At 40.1% G+C, this 20,137-nt stretch overlaps 1 protein-coding gene and 1 long non-coding RNA gene across 4 annotated transcripts; both read left to right on the top strand.

Annotated features, from left to right (window-relative positions):
- Positions 1 to 9,035: 9,035 nt before the first annotated feature.
- LOC135080859 (uncharacterized) lies at positions 9,036 to 10,292 on the top strand. The gene is made up of 4 exons (XM_063975587.1): positions 9,036 to 9,048; positions 9,087 to 9,310; positions 9,384 to 9,956; positions 10,035 to 10,292. The coding sequence occupies exons 1-4, from the start codon at positions 9,036 to 9,038 to the stop codon at positions 10,290 to 10,292; spliced, it is 1,068 nt and encodes a 355-aa protein (XP_063831657.1).
- A 2,566-nt stretch (positions 10,293 to 12,858) lies between these two features.
- LOC135080551 (uncharacterized) lies at positions 12,859 to 20,057 on the top strand. 3 transcript variants are annotated; one of them, XR_010259037.1, is made up of 3 exons: positions 12,859 to 12,891; positions 13,163 to 13,270; positions 13,348 to 20,057. It is a non-coding gene; the product is annotated as an uncharacterized LOC135080551 (long non-coding RNA). The 3 variants fall into 3 exon arrangements; XR_010259036.1 differs by having other exon boundaries at positions 13,163 to 13,457; positions 14,491 to 20,057; XR_010259035.1 differs by having other exon boundaries at positions 13,163 to 20,057.
- Positions 20,058 to 20,137: the final 80 nt, after the last annotated feature.

The following is a 20,137-nucleotide window of genomic DNA, read 5'->3' as shown; positions in this document are numbered from 1 at the left end:
ACGGTCTGTTAATGCATTTCACCAAATTGACGCGTATTATCTTGGATTTGCGATTGAATGGAATCACTGAAGGCACTGAAGATAGATTGCAATTAGAATAATAACTTTGGCAATCTGGATTCGACATAGGTAATACATACATATAAACGCACTATTAGAATAGATTTCAATGGAAAATACACTCTACTCTTTCCAAAGAAATATACCACCGAATTACGCTATGCTATATTAACTCGTTACTTACAAATTACTTTTGTAAGTTACAATTAGGAACATTTAAATCATAGTTTTCAGAAGATATTGAAAAATACTTCGAGTTAATAAATGTTCTCCGGCTAATAATTTTAAACAAATCGACCCAAATGTTAGCACGGTGCACAACCAAAAATTGCTAGTTTCACTAACGAGTACACAAGTCGGCTGCGTAAAGCGTAAACTCGATTAACACAGCGCATTCGGCCGGCCAATCTAAAATTAAAACCACTTGCCCGTAATGATGCGGCCTGCACGCACTGTGCTGTTTTGGAATTATGCTGCATGGAAATATCAGGTTTTCTTCTAATTCATATTCTAGGTTGATTTTTTTTTTATAATTGCATAGAGTAGTAAAAAGTCAGAAGCAGACTTTACCACCAGTCAACCGTAAAAACGAGTTCCTGCTACAAAAAGTCGCAATGAACATACCAGTCCGCCCCCGGGAATACCAGCAATTTACTACTATAGAATGCCAATTGTCGCCAACATACCCAGCTACATGTTTACCGGGTGTAGCCCGCCGGCCGGTGCAAGCTAGTTCTACCCGGTTCTACCCGGTTCTCTTCGGGTCGCGACGTAACAAATCGCAAGTCGATGCTGCACATTCTGCGGGCACCACAATTGCATTTGGCGCCAACGCGACCTGATTTTCTTCAGGCACTCGGCAAATCTTACGGGAAGGGAGTAGATGAAACTATTGTAAGCCAATGACAACTGTATACCAAGTGATAAGATACTTTTACTGTTTTTGTCGGTACCTAAGTGAACACTGATATCTACCTACTTACCTCAAAGTTTAAACGACGTATTTTTTCTTGCAATAATAGGTATACTTATGTCATACATTATGTAAGAACTTATGCAAGGTCTAGGATCTATTGAATTGAATTCATTAAGTGTCAAATGTGACTGTTTAGAAGAGGTGTTACGGTTACGGAATAGATTTATAAGTTAAATGACTAAATTCTTGAACTTTTAGTTCTATTTCAGATAGAGGCCCATGGGAGTTTATTATTAGACTATATCGCCAAAAGGTAATCATACTTATTTATAAATGAGACAAACATACAAGTGTCAGCAAGCCTCGTTCCATGAACAGCCAACCGTAACACGTCCCAAAAGAATTTGTTACTGCCCTGTCTGCATCGAGCTCCACGTGCCGCCCAGCTCCTCGCCAAATTCGATTCTTTTCATCTGTCAGTGGTTGAATATTTCATACGGCGCACTTCCCCTCGCAGGAAATAAGTCAAAGTTTTCCAGATGTTATCTCCTTGCCAAAAATGGAAAATAACATTATACGCGCGGGGCTTTTCAATATTACTTATAGGAACACTCCCAAAAATTGAGAACTTGAATATTACTTTTCCGTGACGTTTCCACCCGATTGTGGTGAGATAGGGAAAGTTATTGTAATAATGTGCGTGAGACTGTAATATTCGTTTCGTTTACTATACGTATTGTAGAAATCTAGAAGGATTTTTTGTTTTTATTTTGTAATGAACGCCATTAAGAGTTCTTATTAAGACATCGATCAGCGTCTTGCAATAAAATTGACTCATTTTATTTACTACAGTGTATTTTGCCGACGGTCATATTCAACAGTCTTATCGTGGTCTTACTGAGATTCAAATCTACGACCCTTCGCGCTTGCGAACATCGGGACACTATTGAGCCTAAATTCACTTCCCAATAAACAGTGTGAACTAAATTTAATATATTTCAGTACTCCGGCTAATAATATAGTGAAATATTCGTGATCCTACACAATTAATAACGCGGCGCGCGCCTGTCGCAAAACTATCATTTTCATCGCTCACCGTAACTCTGCGCTCGTTTATAAAGATCCCGCGGTTTAACCTGCCGTATATCATGCTAGGTACAAAGCTTAGCTACACCTACGCCTATAATATACCTACTTAAAAATAAGTAAATAACATATTTTAAGTTGAACCGATGATTTGTCAGAAAAATAGGTCTTTAAAACAGATATCTATATCAGAATAACTACATATTTATCAAGCATAAACTTGTCTAAAAGCGCAGGAGCTTTAAAGCCTATGCCTACATATTAGCTTAATTAGGAAGAATTGGCCCTAAAAACAGATTTCAAGATCAGTTATCACGTAAATATTAAACATTATTCATTTATTAGTTCAGTTGTGTTTGTGCCAAAAAGGCAATCACATGCGAGGATCTTTAGGCATCAAAGGTTTTAAGTCAAAGGTTGGCAAGCCGTATATTTTCGGCTTCAACTTTTCGGCAATGTATTAAAAACTGATCCATCACTAACGCGTTTCGCACTTAGCAGATAGAGGCTCACGCGTTCAATTATGCACGCGGCGTTTACCGGCCCGCGCGCACCTGCTCCGTTGTCGCACTACATTATTAATGGATGCGTGCGAGTGAGAACGGAGGAAAGGCTTAGAATTTTCTAGCAAGTTCCATGTTTTTAGGCCTTTCTGTCTCTTTTTGTGCGAGATTGGTAGAGCAATCTTCTTCTTATAGTGTGGACAACAATCCTATACAGTGTCAGCCCAAAACTCTGCTACAAGAGTGGCGTTGTCAACAGCATTCATTAAATCGTCCTGCGTGCAGTTGCTCGGGCACTCAGCCCCCCTAGACAAAACGCACTTTTTGATCGAATCGAAAATCGAATCCGTCAAATTCCATACAAAAAAGGGGCTTTTCGACCACTTTTCGACTGGTTTGCGATTATAATGGCACTTTGTCTAGACCCACTGGGCACGACATCATGTGCTTCATCGACTTGGGAACAAAACGAGATAGAGCAATAGGGAGAGATAGAACTGAAGGTATAATGTTGTAGTGAAATACACTGCAAGAATTAAAGCTCGCAATCTGAAATGGCGCTAAAAACTTAACAGGCTATAAATATTGAAATCATGTTCAATAAAATATTTTTATAGCGTTAATTAAATGTCCATATTTTCTGAATATGAAATATCCTAGGTATACCGTTTCAGTACCCACTTATAGATCTTCTTTCTATGCTCTTACCATTGCCAGGCTTCTAGTCCATTTTAATTTAAAAGAACCAATAACACTGACTCGTGATCGAATCGTAAAACTTTGGTAACTGTTCTTTTTGGTCTATGTTCCACTCGTAGTAGTGTGGCTCAATAATCTACCAATTTAGTCACCGATACAAAAAGTTCATCCCTAAAAAAAAATTTCTGGCCGTCACAGATTCATAAATATGTAATGCCAATTAATTTCAGTCTACATACTTAGGCTGAGTTGCACCACCTAACTTTAACCGTAACTGTCACGACAACCGGTGTTTTTGTATAGATTTTTGACGTTTGTCAAAGTTAAAATAAGATGGTACAACCCAGCCTTAGTTATATTTATTTACCGATGGCCTCCAGCGCACCTGCGTCGCTCTTGGCTGAAATATTAATGGATAAGTAACGTGCCGTGTGTGTGGAGATAAACTCTAAAAGTAAACTATTGATTCTGACCATATTCTGACCCTTGAACCAATGGCTAAGATTGAATTATTTAAATATGGTGACGGTTATACCTGTGGTTATACTACGCTTATTTATAGGTTCAGTCAGTATTTCCCGGAGCTGGTTTAGATTTCTCTAAACCGACTATTTAAAATTCGACTTGATTTTTTTTTTAAACTTGAATGCACATAAAACAGTGTACATAAGGTGGACTTAATGCCTTTCGGTATTTTCCCCCAGTCAACCTTAGGGCCAAACTGAAAATAAAGTAATATTAAACTTTATTAAAATCATTTGTTTCTCTTCCAATAGGGCAATTGACACTACTAGCACTATTAGTCGATTGAAACAGTTGGCAAACTCAACCAACTACCTAACTTTTAATTATGATGAATGATCCTGCATATTGAAAACTAGTAAACTTTTCAGGACTAGACTGAAGTATTTTTCAAGAAGCGGTGTCATAGAATCGCAAACCAATGACGTAATTTAGGTAAATAATTTAACCCTGATATTATGTGTTCTCAATAAGTCGCAAGATATTTGAAGAAACAGAAATGAATCACCGTGATATCTAAATCGAATATTCGCACAAATCCGCAAGTAGGTCTAACTCGCTTTGATTCATAGTGGGACTACAGTCATTAGCACTGCAATAATTTAGATGAAACCATTTGCATTAGTGTGATAGATGATTCTTGGAATATACCACTTAGAAGATAGTCTCATAATATTAAAAGCAACGTTTACTCTCCTAACGTTTTTATTGGGCAATCAAAACTGAAGCGTGTTAGTTGATAGTAAAGTTTAATCTTCATTGCCAGTATTTACAAACTAGGACTTACCTACTCATACCTGCATGCAATATTAATTTACTTTTGATGAAAATAAAATAAAATAATTATTGTTTGTCTCGAAGCGCGCTGGTAGGGCCCAAAAATAAGGAATGTAAAGTGCCTAACTTGTTTTTACTATATTTTGACGTTCATATGTGTCTACATTGAATAAAATATTTTTGTTTTTGATTGCAACAGAAAATATATCTGTCTATCTGAATTGTATTGTTGTAATTGACATTTTATTTCGCAACCGTTTAAAAATCAAAATAATGATCAGTTTTTTTCCTATTAATGAGCATGGTAGCTTGAATTTTATGGGTTCCCATTTGCAAAATTGCAACTGCGAATCTGGCGACCCATCATTATTTAATTTTCCATCACGCCTCTCCAGGCAACTTAATTAGAGACGCTACGAAAACATAAAGCACGAATCCGTTTAGAGCGGTAATTAAAAATGTTAATTAAATCATGCACCCTGGGGAGCAGACACCCCATTTGAAGGTAATCTCTTGACCTTTCTGACCTGCCACGTGGCGACCCCTGCCGATCTTGACCCCATTTGTAAAACATACAAAAATCATACATATTTAATTCGTCTCACGGTGAGAACAATGACCACTGATTTTAACGCCACACTTATTCAGTTTGTTACAGAAATATTTGGAGACAGTAGCTATTCAAAATAAACATAATTTATAATTGTTAGTTAAGTTTAATATTAATTCGTAGGACTATTACATCAAAAATTCGTTAGACTGATTTCAAAAGGGTTTCGTTAGAATTATGTATTGTTCTTAATTTCAAATTTATTTTAGACTGAAAACAAAAACCATTTAAGACCTAGATTACATTTTTATACAGTTACCTACATGAAAGCATTAATATTTTAACGAGTATGTAAATGCATCGCACCATTTATGAAGAACATTTTAGATAAGTAGGTACTATACTCATAGTACATCGGTATTATACCTACTTTTACTGAAAAAAGTGACTCTATACAATGACTCAGAGCAATTTGTCAATTACAGCGGATATAAGTTGTCTGTCTATCTAAGTATGGATTATCATACATTTAATGCAAAATTTACGAAGTCAAGATTGAGATACAATATTCTCTTAATTTTTTAAAATTAATTAAATTATAAATTAACAATACTTATGAACGCCATGCAAGCTATTCTAATAAGTACAAAAAAGTCGTTTCTATAAATTTTCTCACCATAACGATTACACCTCTGAAATAAAACAATACAATAGAGCCACCCTTCATCTCATTCACTAGATCTGTTTTGGTTCACAGAAAACTCAAGAAATAATAGATCTTTTAATCCAAATAGCGTATGCAAATGAGTTCGAATTCGCTTTGTGATCGACTGGTCACTTTAATTTATCTCACGATTCGCGAGCCGAGGGGTCATCGCGATATCCCATCCTTTGTAGCATTCTCTCTTTGGTTATCGTGAGATGAACACCATAAACTGATGGTTGTGTCCCATACACGGTTAGTTCTAGTGTTGTGATCTGTGAGTTTAGTATGGATTGGATCACCCAGCTTTTCCAGCCGCCAACGTTTACGAAACCAAAGGTATCGATCTCTTTTTTGTTTTTATTGCGAATTTTCATAAAAAGATTTTTGTTCGCTCTAAAAGTTAATTAATTTGCAAGCTGCGCGATTAAGGGCATAGTGAAATTTAGTAAAATCTAATGTAGTAGCGGTGAATTAATTTAAATAACTAGTTACACCAAAATAACTTTACTGATTGCTAGCCATAAATTGTAAACATGTAAACAGATATTTCTTAGAATAGCTGTTGCAAATATTAATATTAATTGTATAAATTAAGTGAGTATATAACGTTTAGTTAGCGATACCAAAACATACTCGTATAAGTAGGCATTCTATCTAATCCAAATAATTGGAACAAGGAGATCTGACCAAAGACTAGCATCTGTTCACTGAGCTATGTTTCCCAACATCATTCCGAACTAAGACTAATATGTCTAAATTACTGGCCATGTCCGCAACTTTTCCTCTTATTTATATTGAACTGGGTCCAGTAGAGATATCAAGCTACAGCTTAGATTCTAGATCTTTTAAATAAGGTGATACCTAATGAATGAACTTATCAAACAATATCTAAAAAATATGAATAAGTTTTCGAGTTCGTATGTTACAAACGAAACGTTTAAAGATATAATTTACTTACTTATATTGACTCGCGCATCGCACTATTCTTGTGGTATTATAGTGATCCTGTTTTACAGGCCCTTATAATTATACTTACAGCATCCCACTGTCTATTCTGCAGCCTTTAATTCAAACATTTAGCAATGTAAACATTACAGAGATTTTGTCGGGCTCATAAAAGCTCGGATTCAACGCACATTCCTTAGGCAAGCGGGTTCCAACCGAAAAATGTTGGGCACCCTGTTGTATTTGGATGATGTATGGCAAAAACGCCGCACAGCCGCGCTCTACATCTGCGCGCCCACCGCGCGTTAAACTAACGAGCGCCCTAATGGCACCGTTAGGGCTGGCGCTCGCGAAAAACTGAATCAAATAAATTACACGCCCGACCCAGTTTTAACATGTGCCGTATTAGTCAAGCGACAAAAAAACGCTTATCTCCGCGAATGAACACGTAATATAGATGTGTACATGCGTGTACTGAAGATAGCCAATTTTCATTTTGGTTTCACATAACCCTAATAGTAGTTTGAAACATTTTTGAGATAATAAGTACACAAACTAGCAATTTGCCAAAAAATATTAAAAGCTCTAACAAGCAGCTATCCAATTTCGTACATTCCTTTTATGCTAAACTGGAATAGCTTCGCCGCGCAGCGTTCAACAGAAGAAAAAAATTAATAACTCCGCAAAATCTTTATGATGGCCCATTTATGGCAAGTCTTGAAAGTCTCCGAGGAATGTTTATCTCGTAAGTCCTTTAAAGTCAACGAGTTCAGGAGTAACGACTTTGGTATAACGGCGTTGACGGAGCCGCCCGGGGCAGCGCTCAAGTGTCATTGTTTGAATTTGAACTCGCTTTGACAAGATGCCACCCCTGACCGCATGCTAATACCTTTGACTTTTAACCTTTGTATTAAACGTAAAATGTTTTGCTCATAAGAAAAAACGGGATGTCCTTTAACTACCATCATGAGGCTCAAAATTTCTTCAAACGTACTTCTCTAACTGTTTAGTTAATTCTCAAAGTAACATTTTGAAAGCAAACCACTTTTAAACACCTAGAATAATTTCACGTATTCCAAAAACATTTTCGCATTAAAACTCAATGCATGCACGCTGCAGCGCTGAACCGCGTTATATTTTTATAATGGGCCAGTGATAGAACATTTTATGTTGCATAATTAACCGGCCAGCCGCGTCACACTCGCGCCGCGGTGCGACGGAAATCCGCAACTAATTAAAATTCTACATGAATGAGTAACTTCACTGCTCTACATTTAGGCTTTGTGCGAAATTCACACCAATAACGCACTCGTTTTTCAATACAGTTTCACAGCCATGGAACCAAACGCAATACATCAGCCTACTTATTAACGTACACTAAATTGGCCTATAATTACTAATTTCCTCTTAAACTGGCGGAGATTAGCAGAAGTCCATCAAAATCCATTAATTAACTTGGAATATTAACGAGCCACTGAAGATCCAAAATTTATACCTTGAAATTACGAAGTACGTAATAGGTTTTCTAAGTCTTTTGAACTTTTGTGAAGTCATCGTAAATTTCCACAGGCGCAGCAGGGGAGTCACAAGAGCAGCGGCGCGAGTACGAGCGGCGCGGGCAGCGGAGCGGCGAGCGGCGCGGCGTCGGGCTCCAGCCGAGCTGATGTCAAGCCAGTGGAATGCAATCTGTGCCATCGCAAGTTCAAAAACATACCAGCTCTCAATGGACATATGAGGCTACATGGCGGTTATTTCAAAAAGGTAATGAACATTTTATAGTCTGTACCTCTAGTAGGAAAAACTTTCGAGTTCGTTTCGTTGCGTATTCAAAGTGTCATCGAAAAATTTTGTATGAAAAATTAAACAGCGCCCCCTATATTATAGCCGCCCTAGGGGGCGCTGTTTAATTTTTCATACAAAATTTTTCGATGACACTTTGAATACGCAACGAAACGAACTCGAAAGTTTTTCCTACTAGAGGTACTGGACGATGGCGACAGCACTTAAGTAACTCTTATGAAGTTGTAACAGATGAAAATGTTTTATGTGCTGTCGACTCTACATAAGAATAATCGATTAAATTGTTTTTATAGGACTCGGACAGCAAAAAATTGGATAAGAAAGAATCAACAGGCCCGCCTTTACAAACCGCTTCAGTATCAGTGAGGGCGCTCATAGAAGAAAAGATCATCAGCCGCAGAGGTGCCACAGCAACTTCCACGCCTTCCACAAGTAATTATACAACTGAGCGCACTTCAAATTAGTGTACCTATGCTTTATTATAGCATGTTTTTTTCTTATATGTACTTGGCATCTTTTCAGGTACGAATACAGACACTGTAGTGTCCCGCGCCAGTTTTGTAACGCCAGCGCCGCCACCTCTGTCCACCATACGCACGTCAGCCTCGCCCGCTTCACCAGCGACCACGCCAAGCTCGGCGCAGTTCGTGTCCCCCCGTGCACCACCAGTCGTCACCGTCGCCAACGCTGCAAGCATCGCCAGGGACTCCACCCTCATCGAACTCCTCAAGAAAGGCAACACAAAGGTTAGTATCACACACCAATTCGATTCATACCAAGAACCACATTATAATCATTAACCAACCTCTCTTTTCACAGGTCGTCAAAAGATCAGCTTCAGATCCTGGACAATCATCACCGCAACAAGAATTCACCTTCCGACCAGAACTATTCGGAGTGTCATTCAATTCAGACGATGGCTACTTTTCGCCCGCTCTAAATGAAGAAGCCTTCCAATTTGCGACTACACCTGAGCAGCTAGAAGAACTGGCCTCACTAGAAGACTACGCGACAGTAGCGGCGTCGATAAGAGAACGATCGCCAGTCCCGTTCCCATCGAGTCGACGGTTGGCGGCCGTGTTAAATTCGCCTCTTCCAGAATCTTTGGCTGATTTTGGAGCTTGCCATGGAGGATCACCGGTTCCATCTCCGGGAATTGGATATACGGCAAATTCGCCAGGATTATCATACTCTACAGGGGACTCTCCGGGATTGGCGTATACAGCCGCCTCACCTGGAGGAACGTATTCGGCACCTGAGCCTTCACCAGGCTTTGCATACCCAACGCCACCTGCCTCCCACGATGCTCACTCACCAGCTCATTCAGCGCCTCGGGCTTCGTCACCGTTATCAGCCGCATTTTTCACAGCGACTATGTCTAGTCAAGAAGAAGTAAGCAACATATCAATGCTCTTTACCCAAAGCGTTTCAAAAAGTATACACACATCTAAACTATAAATTAATTTCCAGGTTGAAGAAGCGTTAGAAGAAGTGCTCCCCGAAGAATGTCGGTCGCTAGACGCATACACTTTAGAACCATCTCCTACGCCTCGCCGCATAATGCTGAACTCTGAAGATCCTCTACTATCCAGTAGCCCACGAGACTTCTCGCACCAGCGACCTTTGAGGCGGCATCAACGTATCACCTCTACTGTATCGTCAATGGATCAGTGGCAGCACGATACATCTTTACAAGTAAGTTCCATCCATTTAAATACGTTGCTATAAAGCTATTGTCATCTTTTCTTTGTCTACCTAGTCAACCTACCTACACTAATAATTTCCACCAGGTGTGTGTGGAAGGTCGCGACACAGTACCAGCAGTGTTCCTAAGCCCCAGCAGCGTTCCTGCATCGCCTCAGAGGCGCAAGCGGCGCGCGTCACCCGCCGGGCCCTACCGTTCGCGTATGCGCCGCACGCATTCCCACTACGTGCCGCAGCCCATCCTGCCACCGGATAGGGAGGGCTCTGGACTACTGGTGGAGCTAGCAGGTGAGAAGACAGTACTACATTAAACGAAGATCAACTAGAAGCGCACGGAGTTCTAGCAGAGGAGAAGACCAAGCATTATTGATACCTACCGTTTATTTTAGCATCCAGAAGAAAAGCCTCGATATCAATATTTGCTTACCAAGAAGATTACGAGTTAACTTCTGGTAATGATCCTGATAGCCTATTAGATATTTTCACTGGCAGACCCTGACTGACTATGCAAGAGATACAGTGGTTAAAATCATCATACAGCAACTCTCCCTTACAAATGGACATTAAGGCCAATACTGACGCTCAAGTTACACCTCGTTTATTTGCTTCAGGTCTATCATCAGACAACGATGTGCTGTCCCATTTAGAGGAGCCTCGGCAGCCTCAGATCAACGTGGGACGCGCGCATCAGGCCGACATCCCGGCGCTGTGCGGCGACCGCGTCGACCTGCACCGCGCGCCCGAGCAGCTGCTCTGGGACCCCGGCATTAACGATTGCCTGGATGACAACGAAGGTCAGTGTTCCACCAGGTCTCTAGTCTATTAGACACCGACGTGCTATCCTACTTGGAGGAGCCTCGACCACCGCAGATCAGTGTAGGGCGCGCGCACCAGGTCGACAACCCGGCGCGGCACCGCGCGCCCGAGCAGCTGCTCTGGGACCTTAGCATTAACGATTGCCTGGATGACAACGAAGGTCAGTATTCCTCCAGGTCTCTAGTCTATCATCAGACAGCGACGTGCTGTTCCATTTAGACGAGCCTCGGCCGCCGCAGATCAACGTGGGGCGCGCGCACCAGGCCAACATCCCGGCGCTGTGCGGCGACCGCGTCGACCTGCACCGCGCGCCCGAGCAGCTGCTCTGGGACCCCGGCATTAACGACTGCCTGGATGACAACGAAGGTCAGTGTTCCACCAGGTCTCTAGTCTACCATCAGACAGCGACGTAATCTCTCACTTGCGAGGAGCCTCGGCCTCCGCAGATCAACGTGGGGCGCGCGCATCAGGCCGCTATCCCGCGCTGTGCGGCGACCGCGTTAACGACTACCTTGATGACAACGAAGGTCAGTGTTCCACCAGGTCTATTATCAGACAGTGACGTGCTCTCCCACTTGGAGGAGCCTCGGCCTCCGCAGATCAACGCGGGGCGCGCGCGTCAGGCCGCCATCCCGCGCTGTGCGGCGACCGCGTTAACGACTGCCTTGATGACAACGAAGGTCAGTGATCCTTCAGGTCAAAACCCCACTCGGAAGTCCACTCCACGAGTGTACAAGAAAGGCTGATACGCGGGAGGAATGGCGACGGATTGTAAAACTTACCACCAAACTAGGTGTCTACGACCACCCTGCCAAGAGTGTACCGACGAAGAAGAAGTTCCTTCAGGTCTATCATCAGACACCGACGTGCTATCCCACTTGGAGGAGCCACGTAGGCCTCATTAGAGGGCCATGTACGTGGAATTTTGATCCTGTAGACCAAGATATGATAGAAGAACTTACAAGAACTGGTTGGGATTCGAATTTTGATTTCTATTGATCTAAATATACTTAGGTAATACCTATTAAGTATAGTAAGAAGTTAGGTAGTATCTGCGAGGTCACAACTCCCTTTCCCAACTCTATGTTTGCCTGAAACTTAAACTGTCATTTTCTATTCCTTTAGTCACGTTCACCTTTTTGCCTCCAGTTCGCATGTTCATGGAGCTAGCGATGTGCGCAGCGATGCCGGTGGGCGGGCACACGCGCGAGTTCGCGCTGCAAACACTCGGCGAGTGCGGCGGCGACATCCGCGCGGCCACGCTGCGCCTGATGTCGCGCCCGGCCGCGCAGGACCAGCACGACGCGCGCTGGGCGCCCGACGAGGTCGAGGCCTTCTTAGCTGGGCTGGGGCACTACGACAAGGACTTCTACAGGATCGCGCAACTGGTGAGTGCTACGAATAAGAACAGTGCTACGAGTTCGCGAATGCTATTGTACGCTACGATGTCGAGGCTTTCTTAGCTGGGCTGGGTCACTACGACAAGGACTTCTACAGCATCGCGCAACTGGTGAGTACTGTGACTGCTACGAATAAGAACAGTGCTACGAGGTCGAGGCCTTCTTAGCTGGGCTGGGGCACTACGACAAGGACTTCTACAGGATCGCAGAACTGGTGAGTGCTACGAATAAGTGCTACAAATAGTAACGATGCTAAGAGGTCACGAATACTACGGCACGCCGAACGTGACTGCTACCAATAAGAACAGTGCTACGAGGGCGCGAATGTTACGACACGTCACGAAGTCGAGGCCTTCTTAGCTGGCCTGAGGCACTACGACAAGGACTTCTACAGGATCGCGCAACTGGTGAATGCTACGAATAAGAACAGTGCTACGAGGTCTTGAATGCTACGGCACGCTACGATGTCGAGGCTTTTCTGACCAGGCTAGGCCACTACGACAAGGACAAGGACTCTATAGTTTCGCGCAACTACTACGAATAGTAACAGTGCTACGAGGCCGCGAGTGCTACCTACAGACAAATGGCGACAAAATCTACGCTGCGCATCTATCCGATTTTTAACTCGAGAATACAAGGAATAAAGTAGTTACTGATGACATTCCTCCTTATTTTCAGGTGAGAACAAAAGACTCGAAGCAATGCGTGCAATTCTACTACTTCTGGAAAAAGGTGACCAAAGATTACAAGACGCTGTACCTGCGGAGCTGGACCGTGGACGCACACGTAAGCAACGCCTCCAGTGGGCTCCAGCACTTTGTGTTCAAACTCGAGGAGTGATCTAACCGCCTTCTCCGCCCCAGGGTCCGGCAGGCCAGGGGTTGGGGCCGGGGTCCGTAGCCCAGGGGCCTTCGGGGGCCGCGTCGTCTCCCACCTACGACGGAGAGGAGTTCCCTTGCAAGATCTGCGGGAAGTAAGTGCCAAACGCCGAGGCACACTTTGCTTCCTCAAAGCGAACGCAACGCAATTTACGTGGAACTTGCTTATTTTACACAGGATTTGTGGTATTGAATGATGGTGGTGGGTTCTTTTACAATGTCTAGAATACAAATTCGGTTTTAAACTATCTATAGCCCCACAGTGTCTTACGTCTCACACAATCGCCTAATTACAATAGTTTATAAATTTCGTGAGATACCTTTAATATAAAAATTGTAAGCATTAGAAACCGGCCATTACTCGCAATGCTATAGGATAGGTTTCACCTAAATTGCCTTCGTGCATGCTTAAGTTAAGGGATAAGTGTACGCAGCTTAGTAGTCTAACAATGTGAATCGAAGTTAAGTTTTAATGTATCGCACCGGCTCAGTGCACTCTGTTACCCACCCGTGGCGTCACTGTCGCGGTTCCCTTTATCCCCGTAGGTGCTGGGCGGTGCCCGGCTCAGTGTTATTCGATGTTGATTGCTGTCAAGTTAATGTTTACGTAAATTCGACTTTAAATAACTGTTTATAACGAATAGCTAATAATGTCTGTTCAACGTGGCGTAACGTCTGTTTTAATGGTATTCTTTATTGAGTCTTTTGTAACTTAATACGTTTAAGCTAATTATTTACAAGCAAAGTATTTCTTATATTATTTACAACGCTTATTTATTCAAGCCTAAGTACGATTACGCCACGCTTAATAAAGATAGACTTTGAAATTTAACATCGATGTAAATATGAAATAAAATAATGTATTTTTTATCGAAATAAGACGATAAATTAATGTCCATCGCTTAGGAAACCGAGCGTACAATACACATAGAATATTTTATTTATTATCTACTATAACTAGGGTTAACGATTGAAATGTTTTGTGTATCACGATGTATGTATATTAGTTACTAACGCTTCACGCTTCGCTATGGCGGATTTCTGCTTGTTTCACATGGGTTTGTGTTCGCTTGTTTTTATTTTGGTATTTATTTGCATAATTAATAGTAAATCCCTGTTATGTTTCAGAGTATTTAACAAAGTTAAAAGTCGTAGCGCACACATGAAGTCGCACCGGCCTCTCGACGCCGCCGACAAGGGCCAAGCTAGGAAAGCCTTATGAAAAGGTCGCACGAGACCGCCGCTGGCTCGGCCCGACCACGCTCACTAAACTCGCCAACACGGCTGCTAGCTCAACCGCGCACTAAGCCCGACGGTTGTTCGCTCAGCCACGCACTAAACTCGTCCGTATCTGCTCAAACGCGCGCTAAACTCATCGGTTGTTTACTCAACCGCGCACTATACGCTCGACCACCGCGCACTAAGCTCGCGTATACTCAATTTGCGCACTAAAATGAGCAATGCGCTCTCCCAGCACTAACTTAGCGAGAGTCAGACCAATGCTCAGCATCTGTGGTAGCCACAGTCCACATAATCAAACGAAAACATCTACGACTCTGAATTTGTTACTTATCGATTCATTTTAAGTAACACGTGCATATAAATGCTTCATGTTTATTATAGTACATAGCGTCTAAGTTGGTGTTACATTGATAAGTGCCATATTTTTTCTCTATGTGTGAACTGAAATGATCTGCAAAAGAAATACGTAACAAATGCACATTGCACAGTCGTCATGTCATTATACCGATAGTGATTCGCGTGACGCTCGCTGGGGCCGCGCGCGACCAAACCCCAGCCTTACAAACTCGCTCGCACTCGGACCGAATGCTGAATCGTATAAGCATTTACTATTATAAAGTCTAGACTAAAGGGGCCCTAGAGTGACGTAGTGACTAGTAGCTAGAAGAGTTAGCTTTCGGATAAATCTTAAATAAAAAATATATATTAATTATTTCCAAATTCTCATAATGCTAAGCTTGAAGAGAGCGCATAAAGATATTTTGTATAACGATTGATAAAATAGGTAGGTGTTCGTAAAGTTTTTATATGACAGACTTCTTAATGTGACTTGCAAGTGTGATGTTGTACATAAAGTGTAGTTCGTTGTTAACGCGCGTCGATGGCCGGCCGGGGCCGCGGCCTCGCCACCAGCATCCAGCGACCTCTCATATGAACTGGGGCCAAGTAACTTTTTGATCGAAATCAACATTTAAACTCTAATATATAAAGTATCTAACTTGATTTAGTGCGAAATTTTACTTGGACTTCTGATTTCGGGTGCACCAACTATTCAAATATTTCGTTCTTCAAGACATCGAATTAATATTAACAAATACTTAACGCAAATCTATTATAAATAAATTATAACTTGTTATCACTGTCACACTTAAATGTGCCTACTTATAAAATCTATTTTCAGAGTGCCTTCAGTATACTTAATATATTTTTATGATGTCGCTTTATTTCTTTAAACATAAGAGAGTTACAGATCTGTCTAAGTTATCGGATAGTCAAATCACATAAATAGTAATGTAGCAGGTCGAACAGGAGTTGTGGCGTTTCAGGCCGGTGGCTGGCCATCGATATTGATCTAGTATTACAAACTATAATTACGTGTGATACATAAATCGTGTAGTAACTACACTACCTCGTTTTTATTTATTCGCGAGCCCAGCTCATATTACATTTGCTTGTTTGCTCATTATTGTTACATACTATTTTTGTTTTCTGTTTACATTTTCTAGTCTTATTAGACAAATTTATGCGCACCTCGGAATTGCGTAAGTTAAAATGGAATTTGCCAAAAGAAAAACTCTACATTTCACTGAGTAGCAACTATTATACTACAGCTGTTGACGTTAAAGTATAGCAGAAAATCTGGAAAATCATTTTGGCAAATTCCATTTTCAATCTTTATATTTCACTTTTATAACTATGTGCGTCTGTACCTACTAGTCACATAATCCATGTTGATTCTGTTGGACGAACTTAGCGAAATATAGACAAACTCGTGCGTTTAGAATGCTGGGGTCAAGCCTCAGGCTTCGAAGGACAGGGACGGATTCGAGGGACATAGCGGGGCCCATGTTTCTGAAACACAGAACTAAATAACCCTGGATAGATCTAACTAAAAGACATTTACTTATTCGTACATCTATTTTTAGGGCAACGCTCAAATGTTTTAAAACCACGTTGCTAATCTAAAATCTTGGATCCAAAAGTCCCTGATGCCCTGGCTGTACCTTACATTTGTTTTAAATTAAGTCTTAATGTATAAATTAGCTAAAAAATATTACACAACGAATAAGTATGAATGTATTATTTGTCAAGTTACCAACTTGGTCCCAAATGCATTCATAGGCCTGTATTATGAAACGAGACGCCCAAAACTCGGTATAATGACCCTGTGACTTTCTGAATTGAAATATTTTGGCCAACCACAGGCTTGGATATTCTTCAGTGTAGATCCGTATTTGCGAGTCGTTTAATAATACGGGCCAAAGTGTATGAATAACAAAACGGAGGGATAATATTTTTTTACACAAATATTATTGAAATGCTCAAATATTCTATATATTATGTTGGTAATATTATTATCTAGTTCCTTGTTGATTGTTCTTGAATACGTTATTATTTGATACTTGAAATATAGTTAATTTTTGAATGTACATTATTTTCTATGCACTTGAATTAAATGTATAACTTGTACCTACGTGTTGTGATAAATGTATGGTTTATTGAATCTGTCTCTGTTTAGTGAAAGTTACTTACCAATTGGGCAATAATATTTGCTCAAGTGTACTATAGCAACTATTTATATTTAAGGGTGTTCTGTATATTCTTCGTCTCAGGACCGTGTCCCACTGAGGCTTCTTTCCTATCTCTTTCGAAAATCGAATAGATAGACAAGGAAAAACTGTTATTGGAATTTGTACTTAAGCAGACGCGGTTCTGGGACGACAATCGCGGACACTGCTGCCAAAGTTAAATATACGCATCTCTCACTCAAGTATCAAGATTTCGTGGTTGTGATCTTTCTTAATCGACTCTGTTATCGTCTTCCGAAGTACAACACTTCTATTTTAATTTTGGAGCAGTATTCCTTGTAAAAGACATGTTAATAAGAAAATAATCTTTATCGTTTAATATTATTAACTATCCCTCTTTAGATTAACATTAAAATAACAATTATGAGAGCGTTTGACGCTTACAGTATTATGTATCTTGAATTGAGGAATAAAGGAATTATTGTAGTGAATATCTCGACGCACTAAGATCATTCATTATTATGCAAATCCAAAAAGTCGTTATTGTCTGTTGATCGACCTTTACCATACTTGCGTACAGACTAGAAAGACTCCAAACTAAAAAGCCCATCTTGAGTGTGTCGAGGTATTGACAGATTTGAAAAAACTATTGAAATATATTATATTGTATTTTATTCTTCTGAGAGCTATTTTCAAATACACGATTCGTTTTCCTTCCATGAGTACCTGAACAGACTTCTGCCAATGTACGGAGCCTCTCCGCAGGCTATCTGCTAGGTAATACAGAGTTAAAATGCTATAATATACATCACTAACTCGTGTGATTATTTGGTTGTGTTCTATCTTAACATTGTAGACAAATTTTCTAACGTTTATATTCCTAATTTTTAACTCGATGCCAAAATTAGCCAAACTATTTCTATTGTAACTTGATTAATTATGCAGTATTTAGGTGAAAATATATTAAATTAATATGTGTTAGAGAAAATTGTAACTATCATTATTTAAGGTAAAGGCGAGGCTTCAATTTATAAACCCCAGTTAACGTTTAAGAACATTCAAACGTGCCATTTTATAACATAGTTTCAGAATTGATCTTAACGAACTTATAGTGAGTGAAGTTTGATCACAATCTATATTTAGTGCTTCGTCTGGAGAGATTGTATCAGTGTGAATGCTCATCTCCAAGACAAGGCACGCGTATAATACGTTTCAATTATACGACTAGCTCTACGTATATAGATCGCTTATTATTTATTTGTCTACTTTCAGAGCGTACTTATTTTCATAATATAAACTTTAGTCATAATAACTTAACTATTGTGTAAATATTAATATTTTTTCAAATTAACTTTATTCCTGGAAATATGTAGCTCTATTTCATAAATTTACAATTGATTAAAGAAAGACAAGTCCATCCAGAAATTATTTTTAACAATACTCTTAGCTATTAAGACTGAAGGTACACTCGAAATTCTCTTGCCGTATTTTACGTTTGCCAAATGTAGTGATTATTTTACGTTGTTAATTAATTTATCGTTTACTGTTAGTATTCATTGTCACTAACCCATTCCATGTGCCAAACGTCATACTAGTCAGGGTATAGCTTTACAATTATACCCGTTACTTTAACCAAATAGCGAGTGTTCGGTGTTAGATCGCGCCGCGCCCGCGCCGCGCTTGACTCATTAGGGTATCTGCTGTATTCTTATTAAAATCGCACTCAAATGCTAAGTGTTAAATTATAACGTAAGAACGTCGATTGAACAATCTATATTCAACTTAAATATAGAAGTGCCTTACAATTTAATTTTTGTACTGTTTATTAATTTATTTTCGTCTTATTTAAAAGAAAAGCACTGGAAATTGCATTTATTTTAGATCCACGAGTAATTCTGTCCAGTCAGAATTAATATTGCGTGGATCGAACTTCATTATCTAAGATATTGTGTTGTTTTTCTTTATCTCGTGTTAGTGATCAACTATCAGGCAAAATAAGAAAAATTCAAACAAGCCTGCCCCAATAATATGTGGTTTATCAAGGATAGTGACAGTATGTTCAAACTGTAACTACAATAACTACGAGTCAATTGTATGAAAATGTAACATTTAAGAGAAATCTAATACCGTAATCGTAATGAATTCCAACCAAAGGATACAGCGACTTTTGAAGAGTAATATAAATACATGTATGTTAGTCCAGTCAGGTTACGTTCGCTTAGTGCCCGACCTTAGTCCCCCCTGTAGTCCCGCCGCTGCGGCATGTAGGCTATGTGTAAGTACTTCTGTATTTGTGTCAACATTTAATGATATGTCAAATGTTACTATAGTATTAATATTTGTAAGTCTAAATGGATATTATATTCTTCTAATTTTGTATCGGATAAAGAGTGTCGGCGCCCCTTCACTTCGATGTACTTGCGTACCTAATACGTACTCTACTTGTAATATATTGTAGGCGGTAACGGCCCGTGCCAGCGCACGATAATTGATATTACACTCTGTGTTGTGATTTTGAACGTTCTGTAAATTACAAACTCTTTGAAATACTATGGAGTAAATTTGTAGACACCTTTTTAGATTAGCACAATTCTTCGCGTAGACACGTTAGTCAAAAGTTAAGCATGTAGATGAAACATTGACATAGGTATTCATTGGAAGATGTATGTATTACGTATGGATAGATTCATTGTTATATTCGATCAATGTGATGATTCGTAAGAACAACGACTAATCGAGTCCGCTCCCACTCCCGCTGGGCGACTTCTCACAACTTCGCATATCCTTGAAACAATAAGTAATAAAATAAAACTCTATTATATATATTGATAAATTTATTAGGGTAACTAATTTTTTAAGACAATGACTATTACGTGATCTTTTAGATTGTCTTTATTAATAAATATATGGTGAAGGTTTTGTCAATTTGTTTTTATTTTTCCCCTTGATCCTTCCTAACCCCTTGCATAATTAAAAGAAAGTTTGTTTGTGTATAGTGATGACGT

This window comes from Ostrinia nubilalis, chromosome 18 (genome assembly GCF_963855985.1).
Source record: "Ostrinia nubilalis chromosome 18, ilOstNubi1.1, whole genome shotgun sequence".
Lineage (NCBI taxonomy): Eukaryota > Metazoa > Arthropoda > Insecta > Lepidoptera > Crambidae > Ostrinia > Ostrinia nubilalis.
The sequence above is the reverse complement of the archived record's forward strand: the minus strand, read 5'-3'. Positions and strand labels throughout refer to the sequence as shown.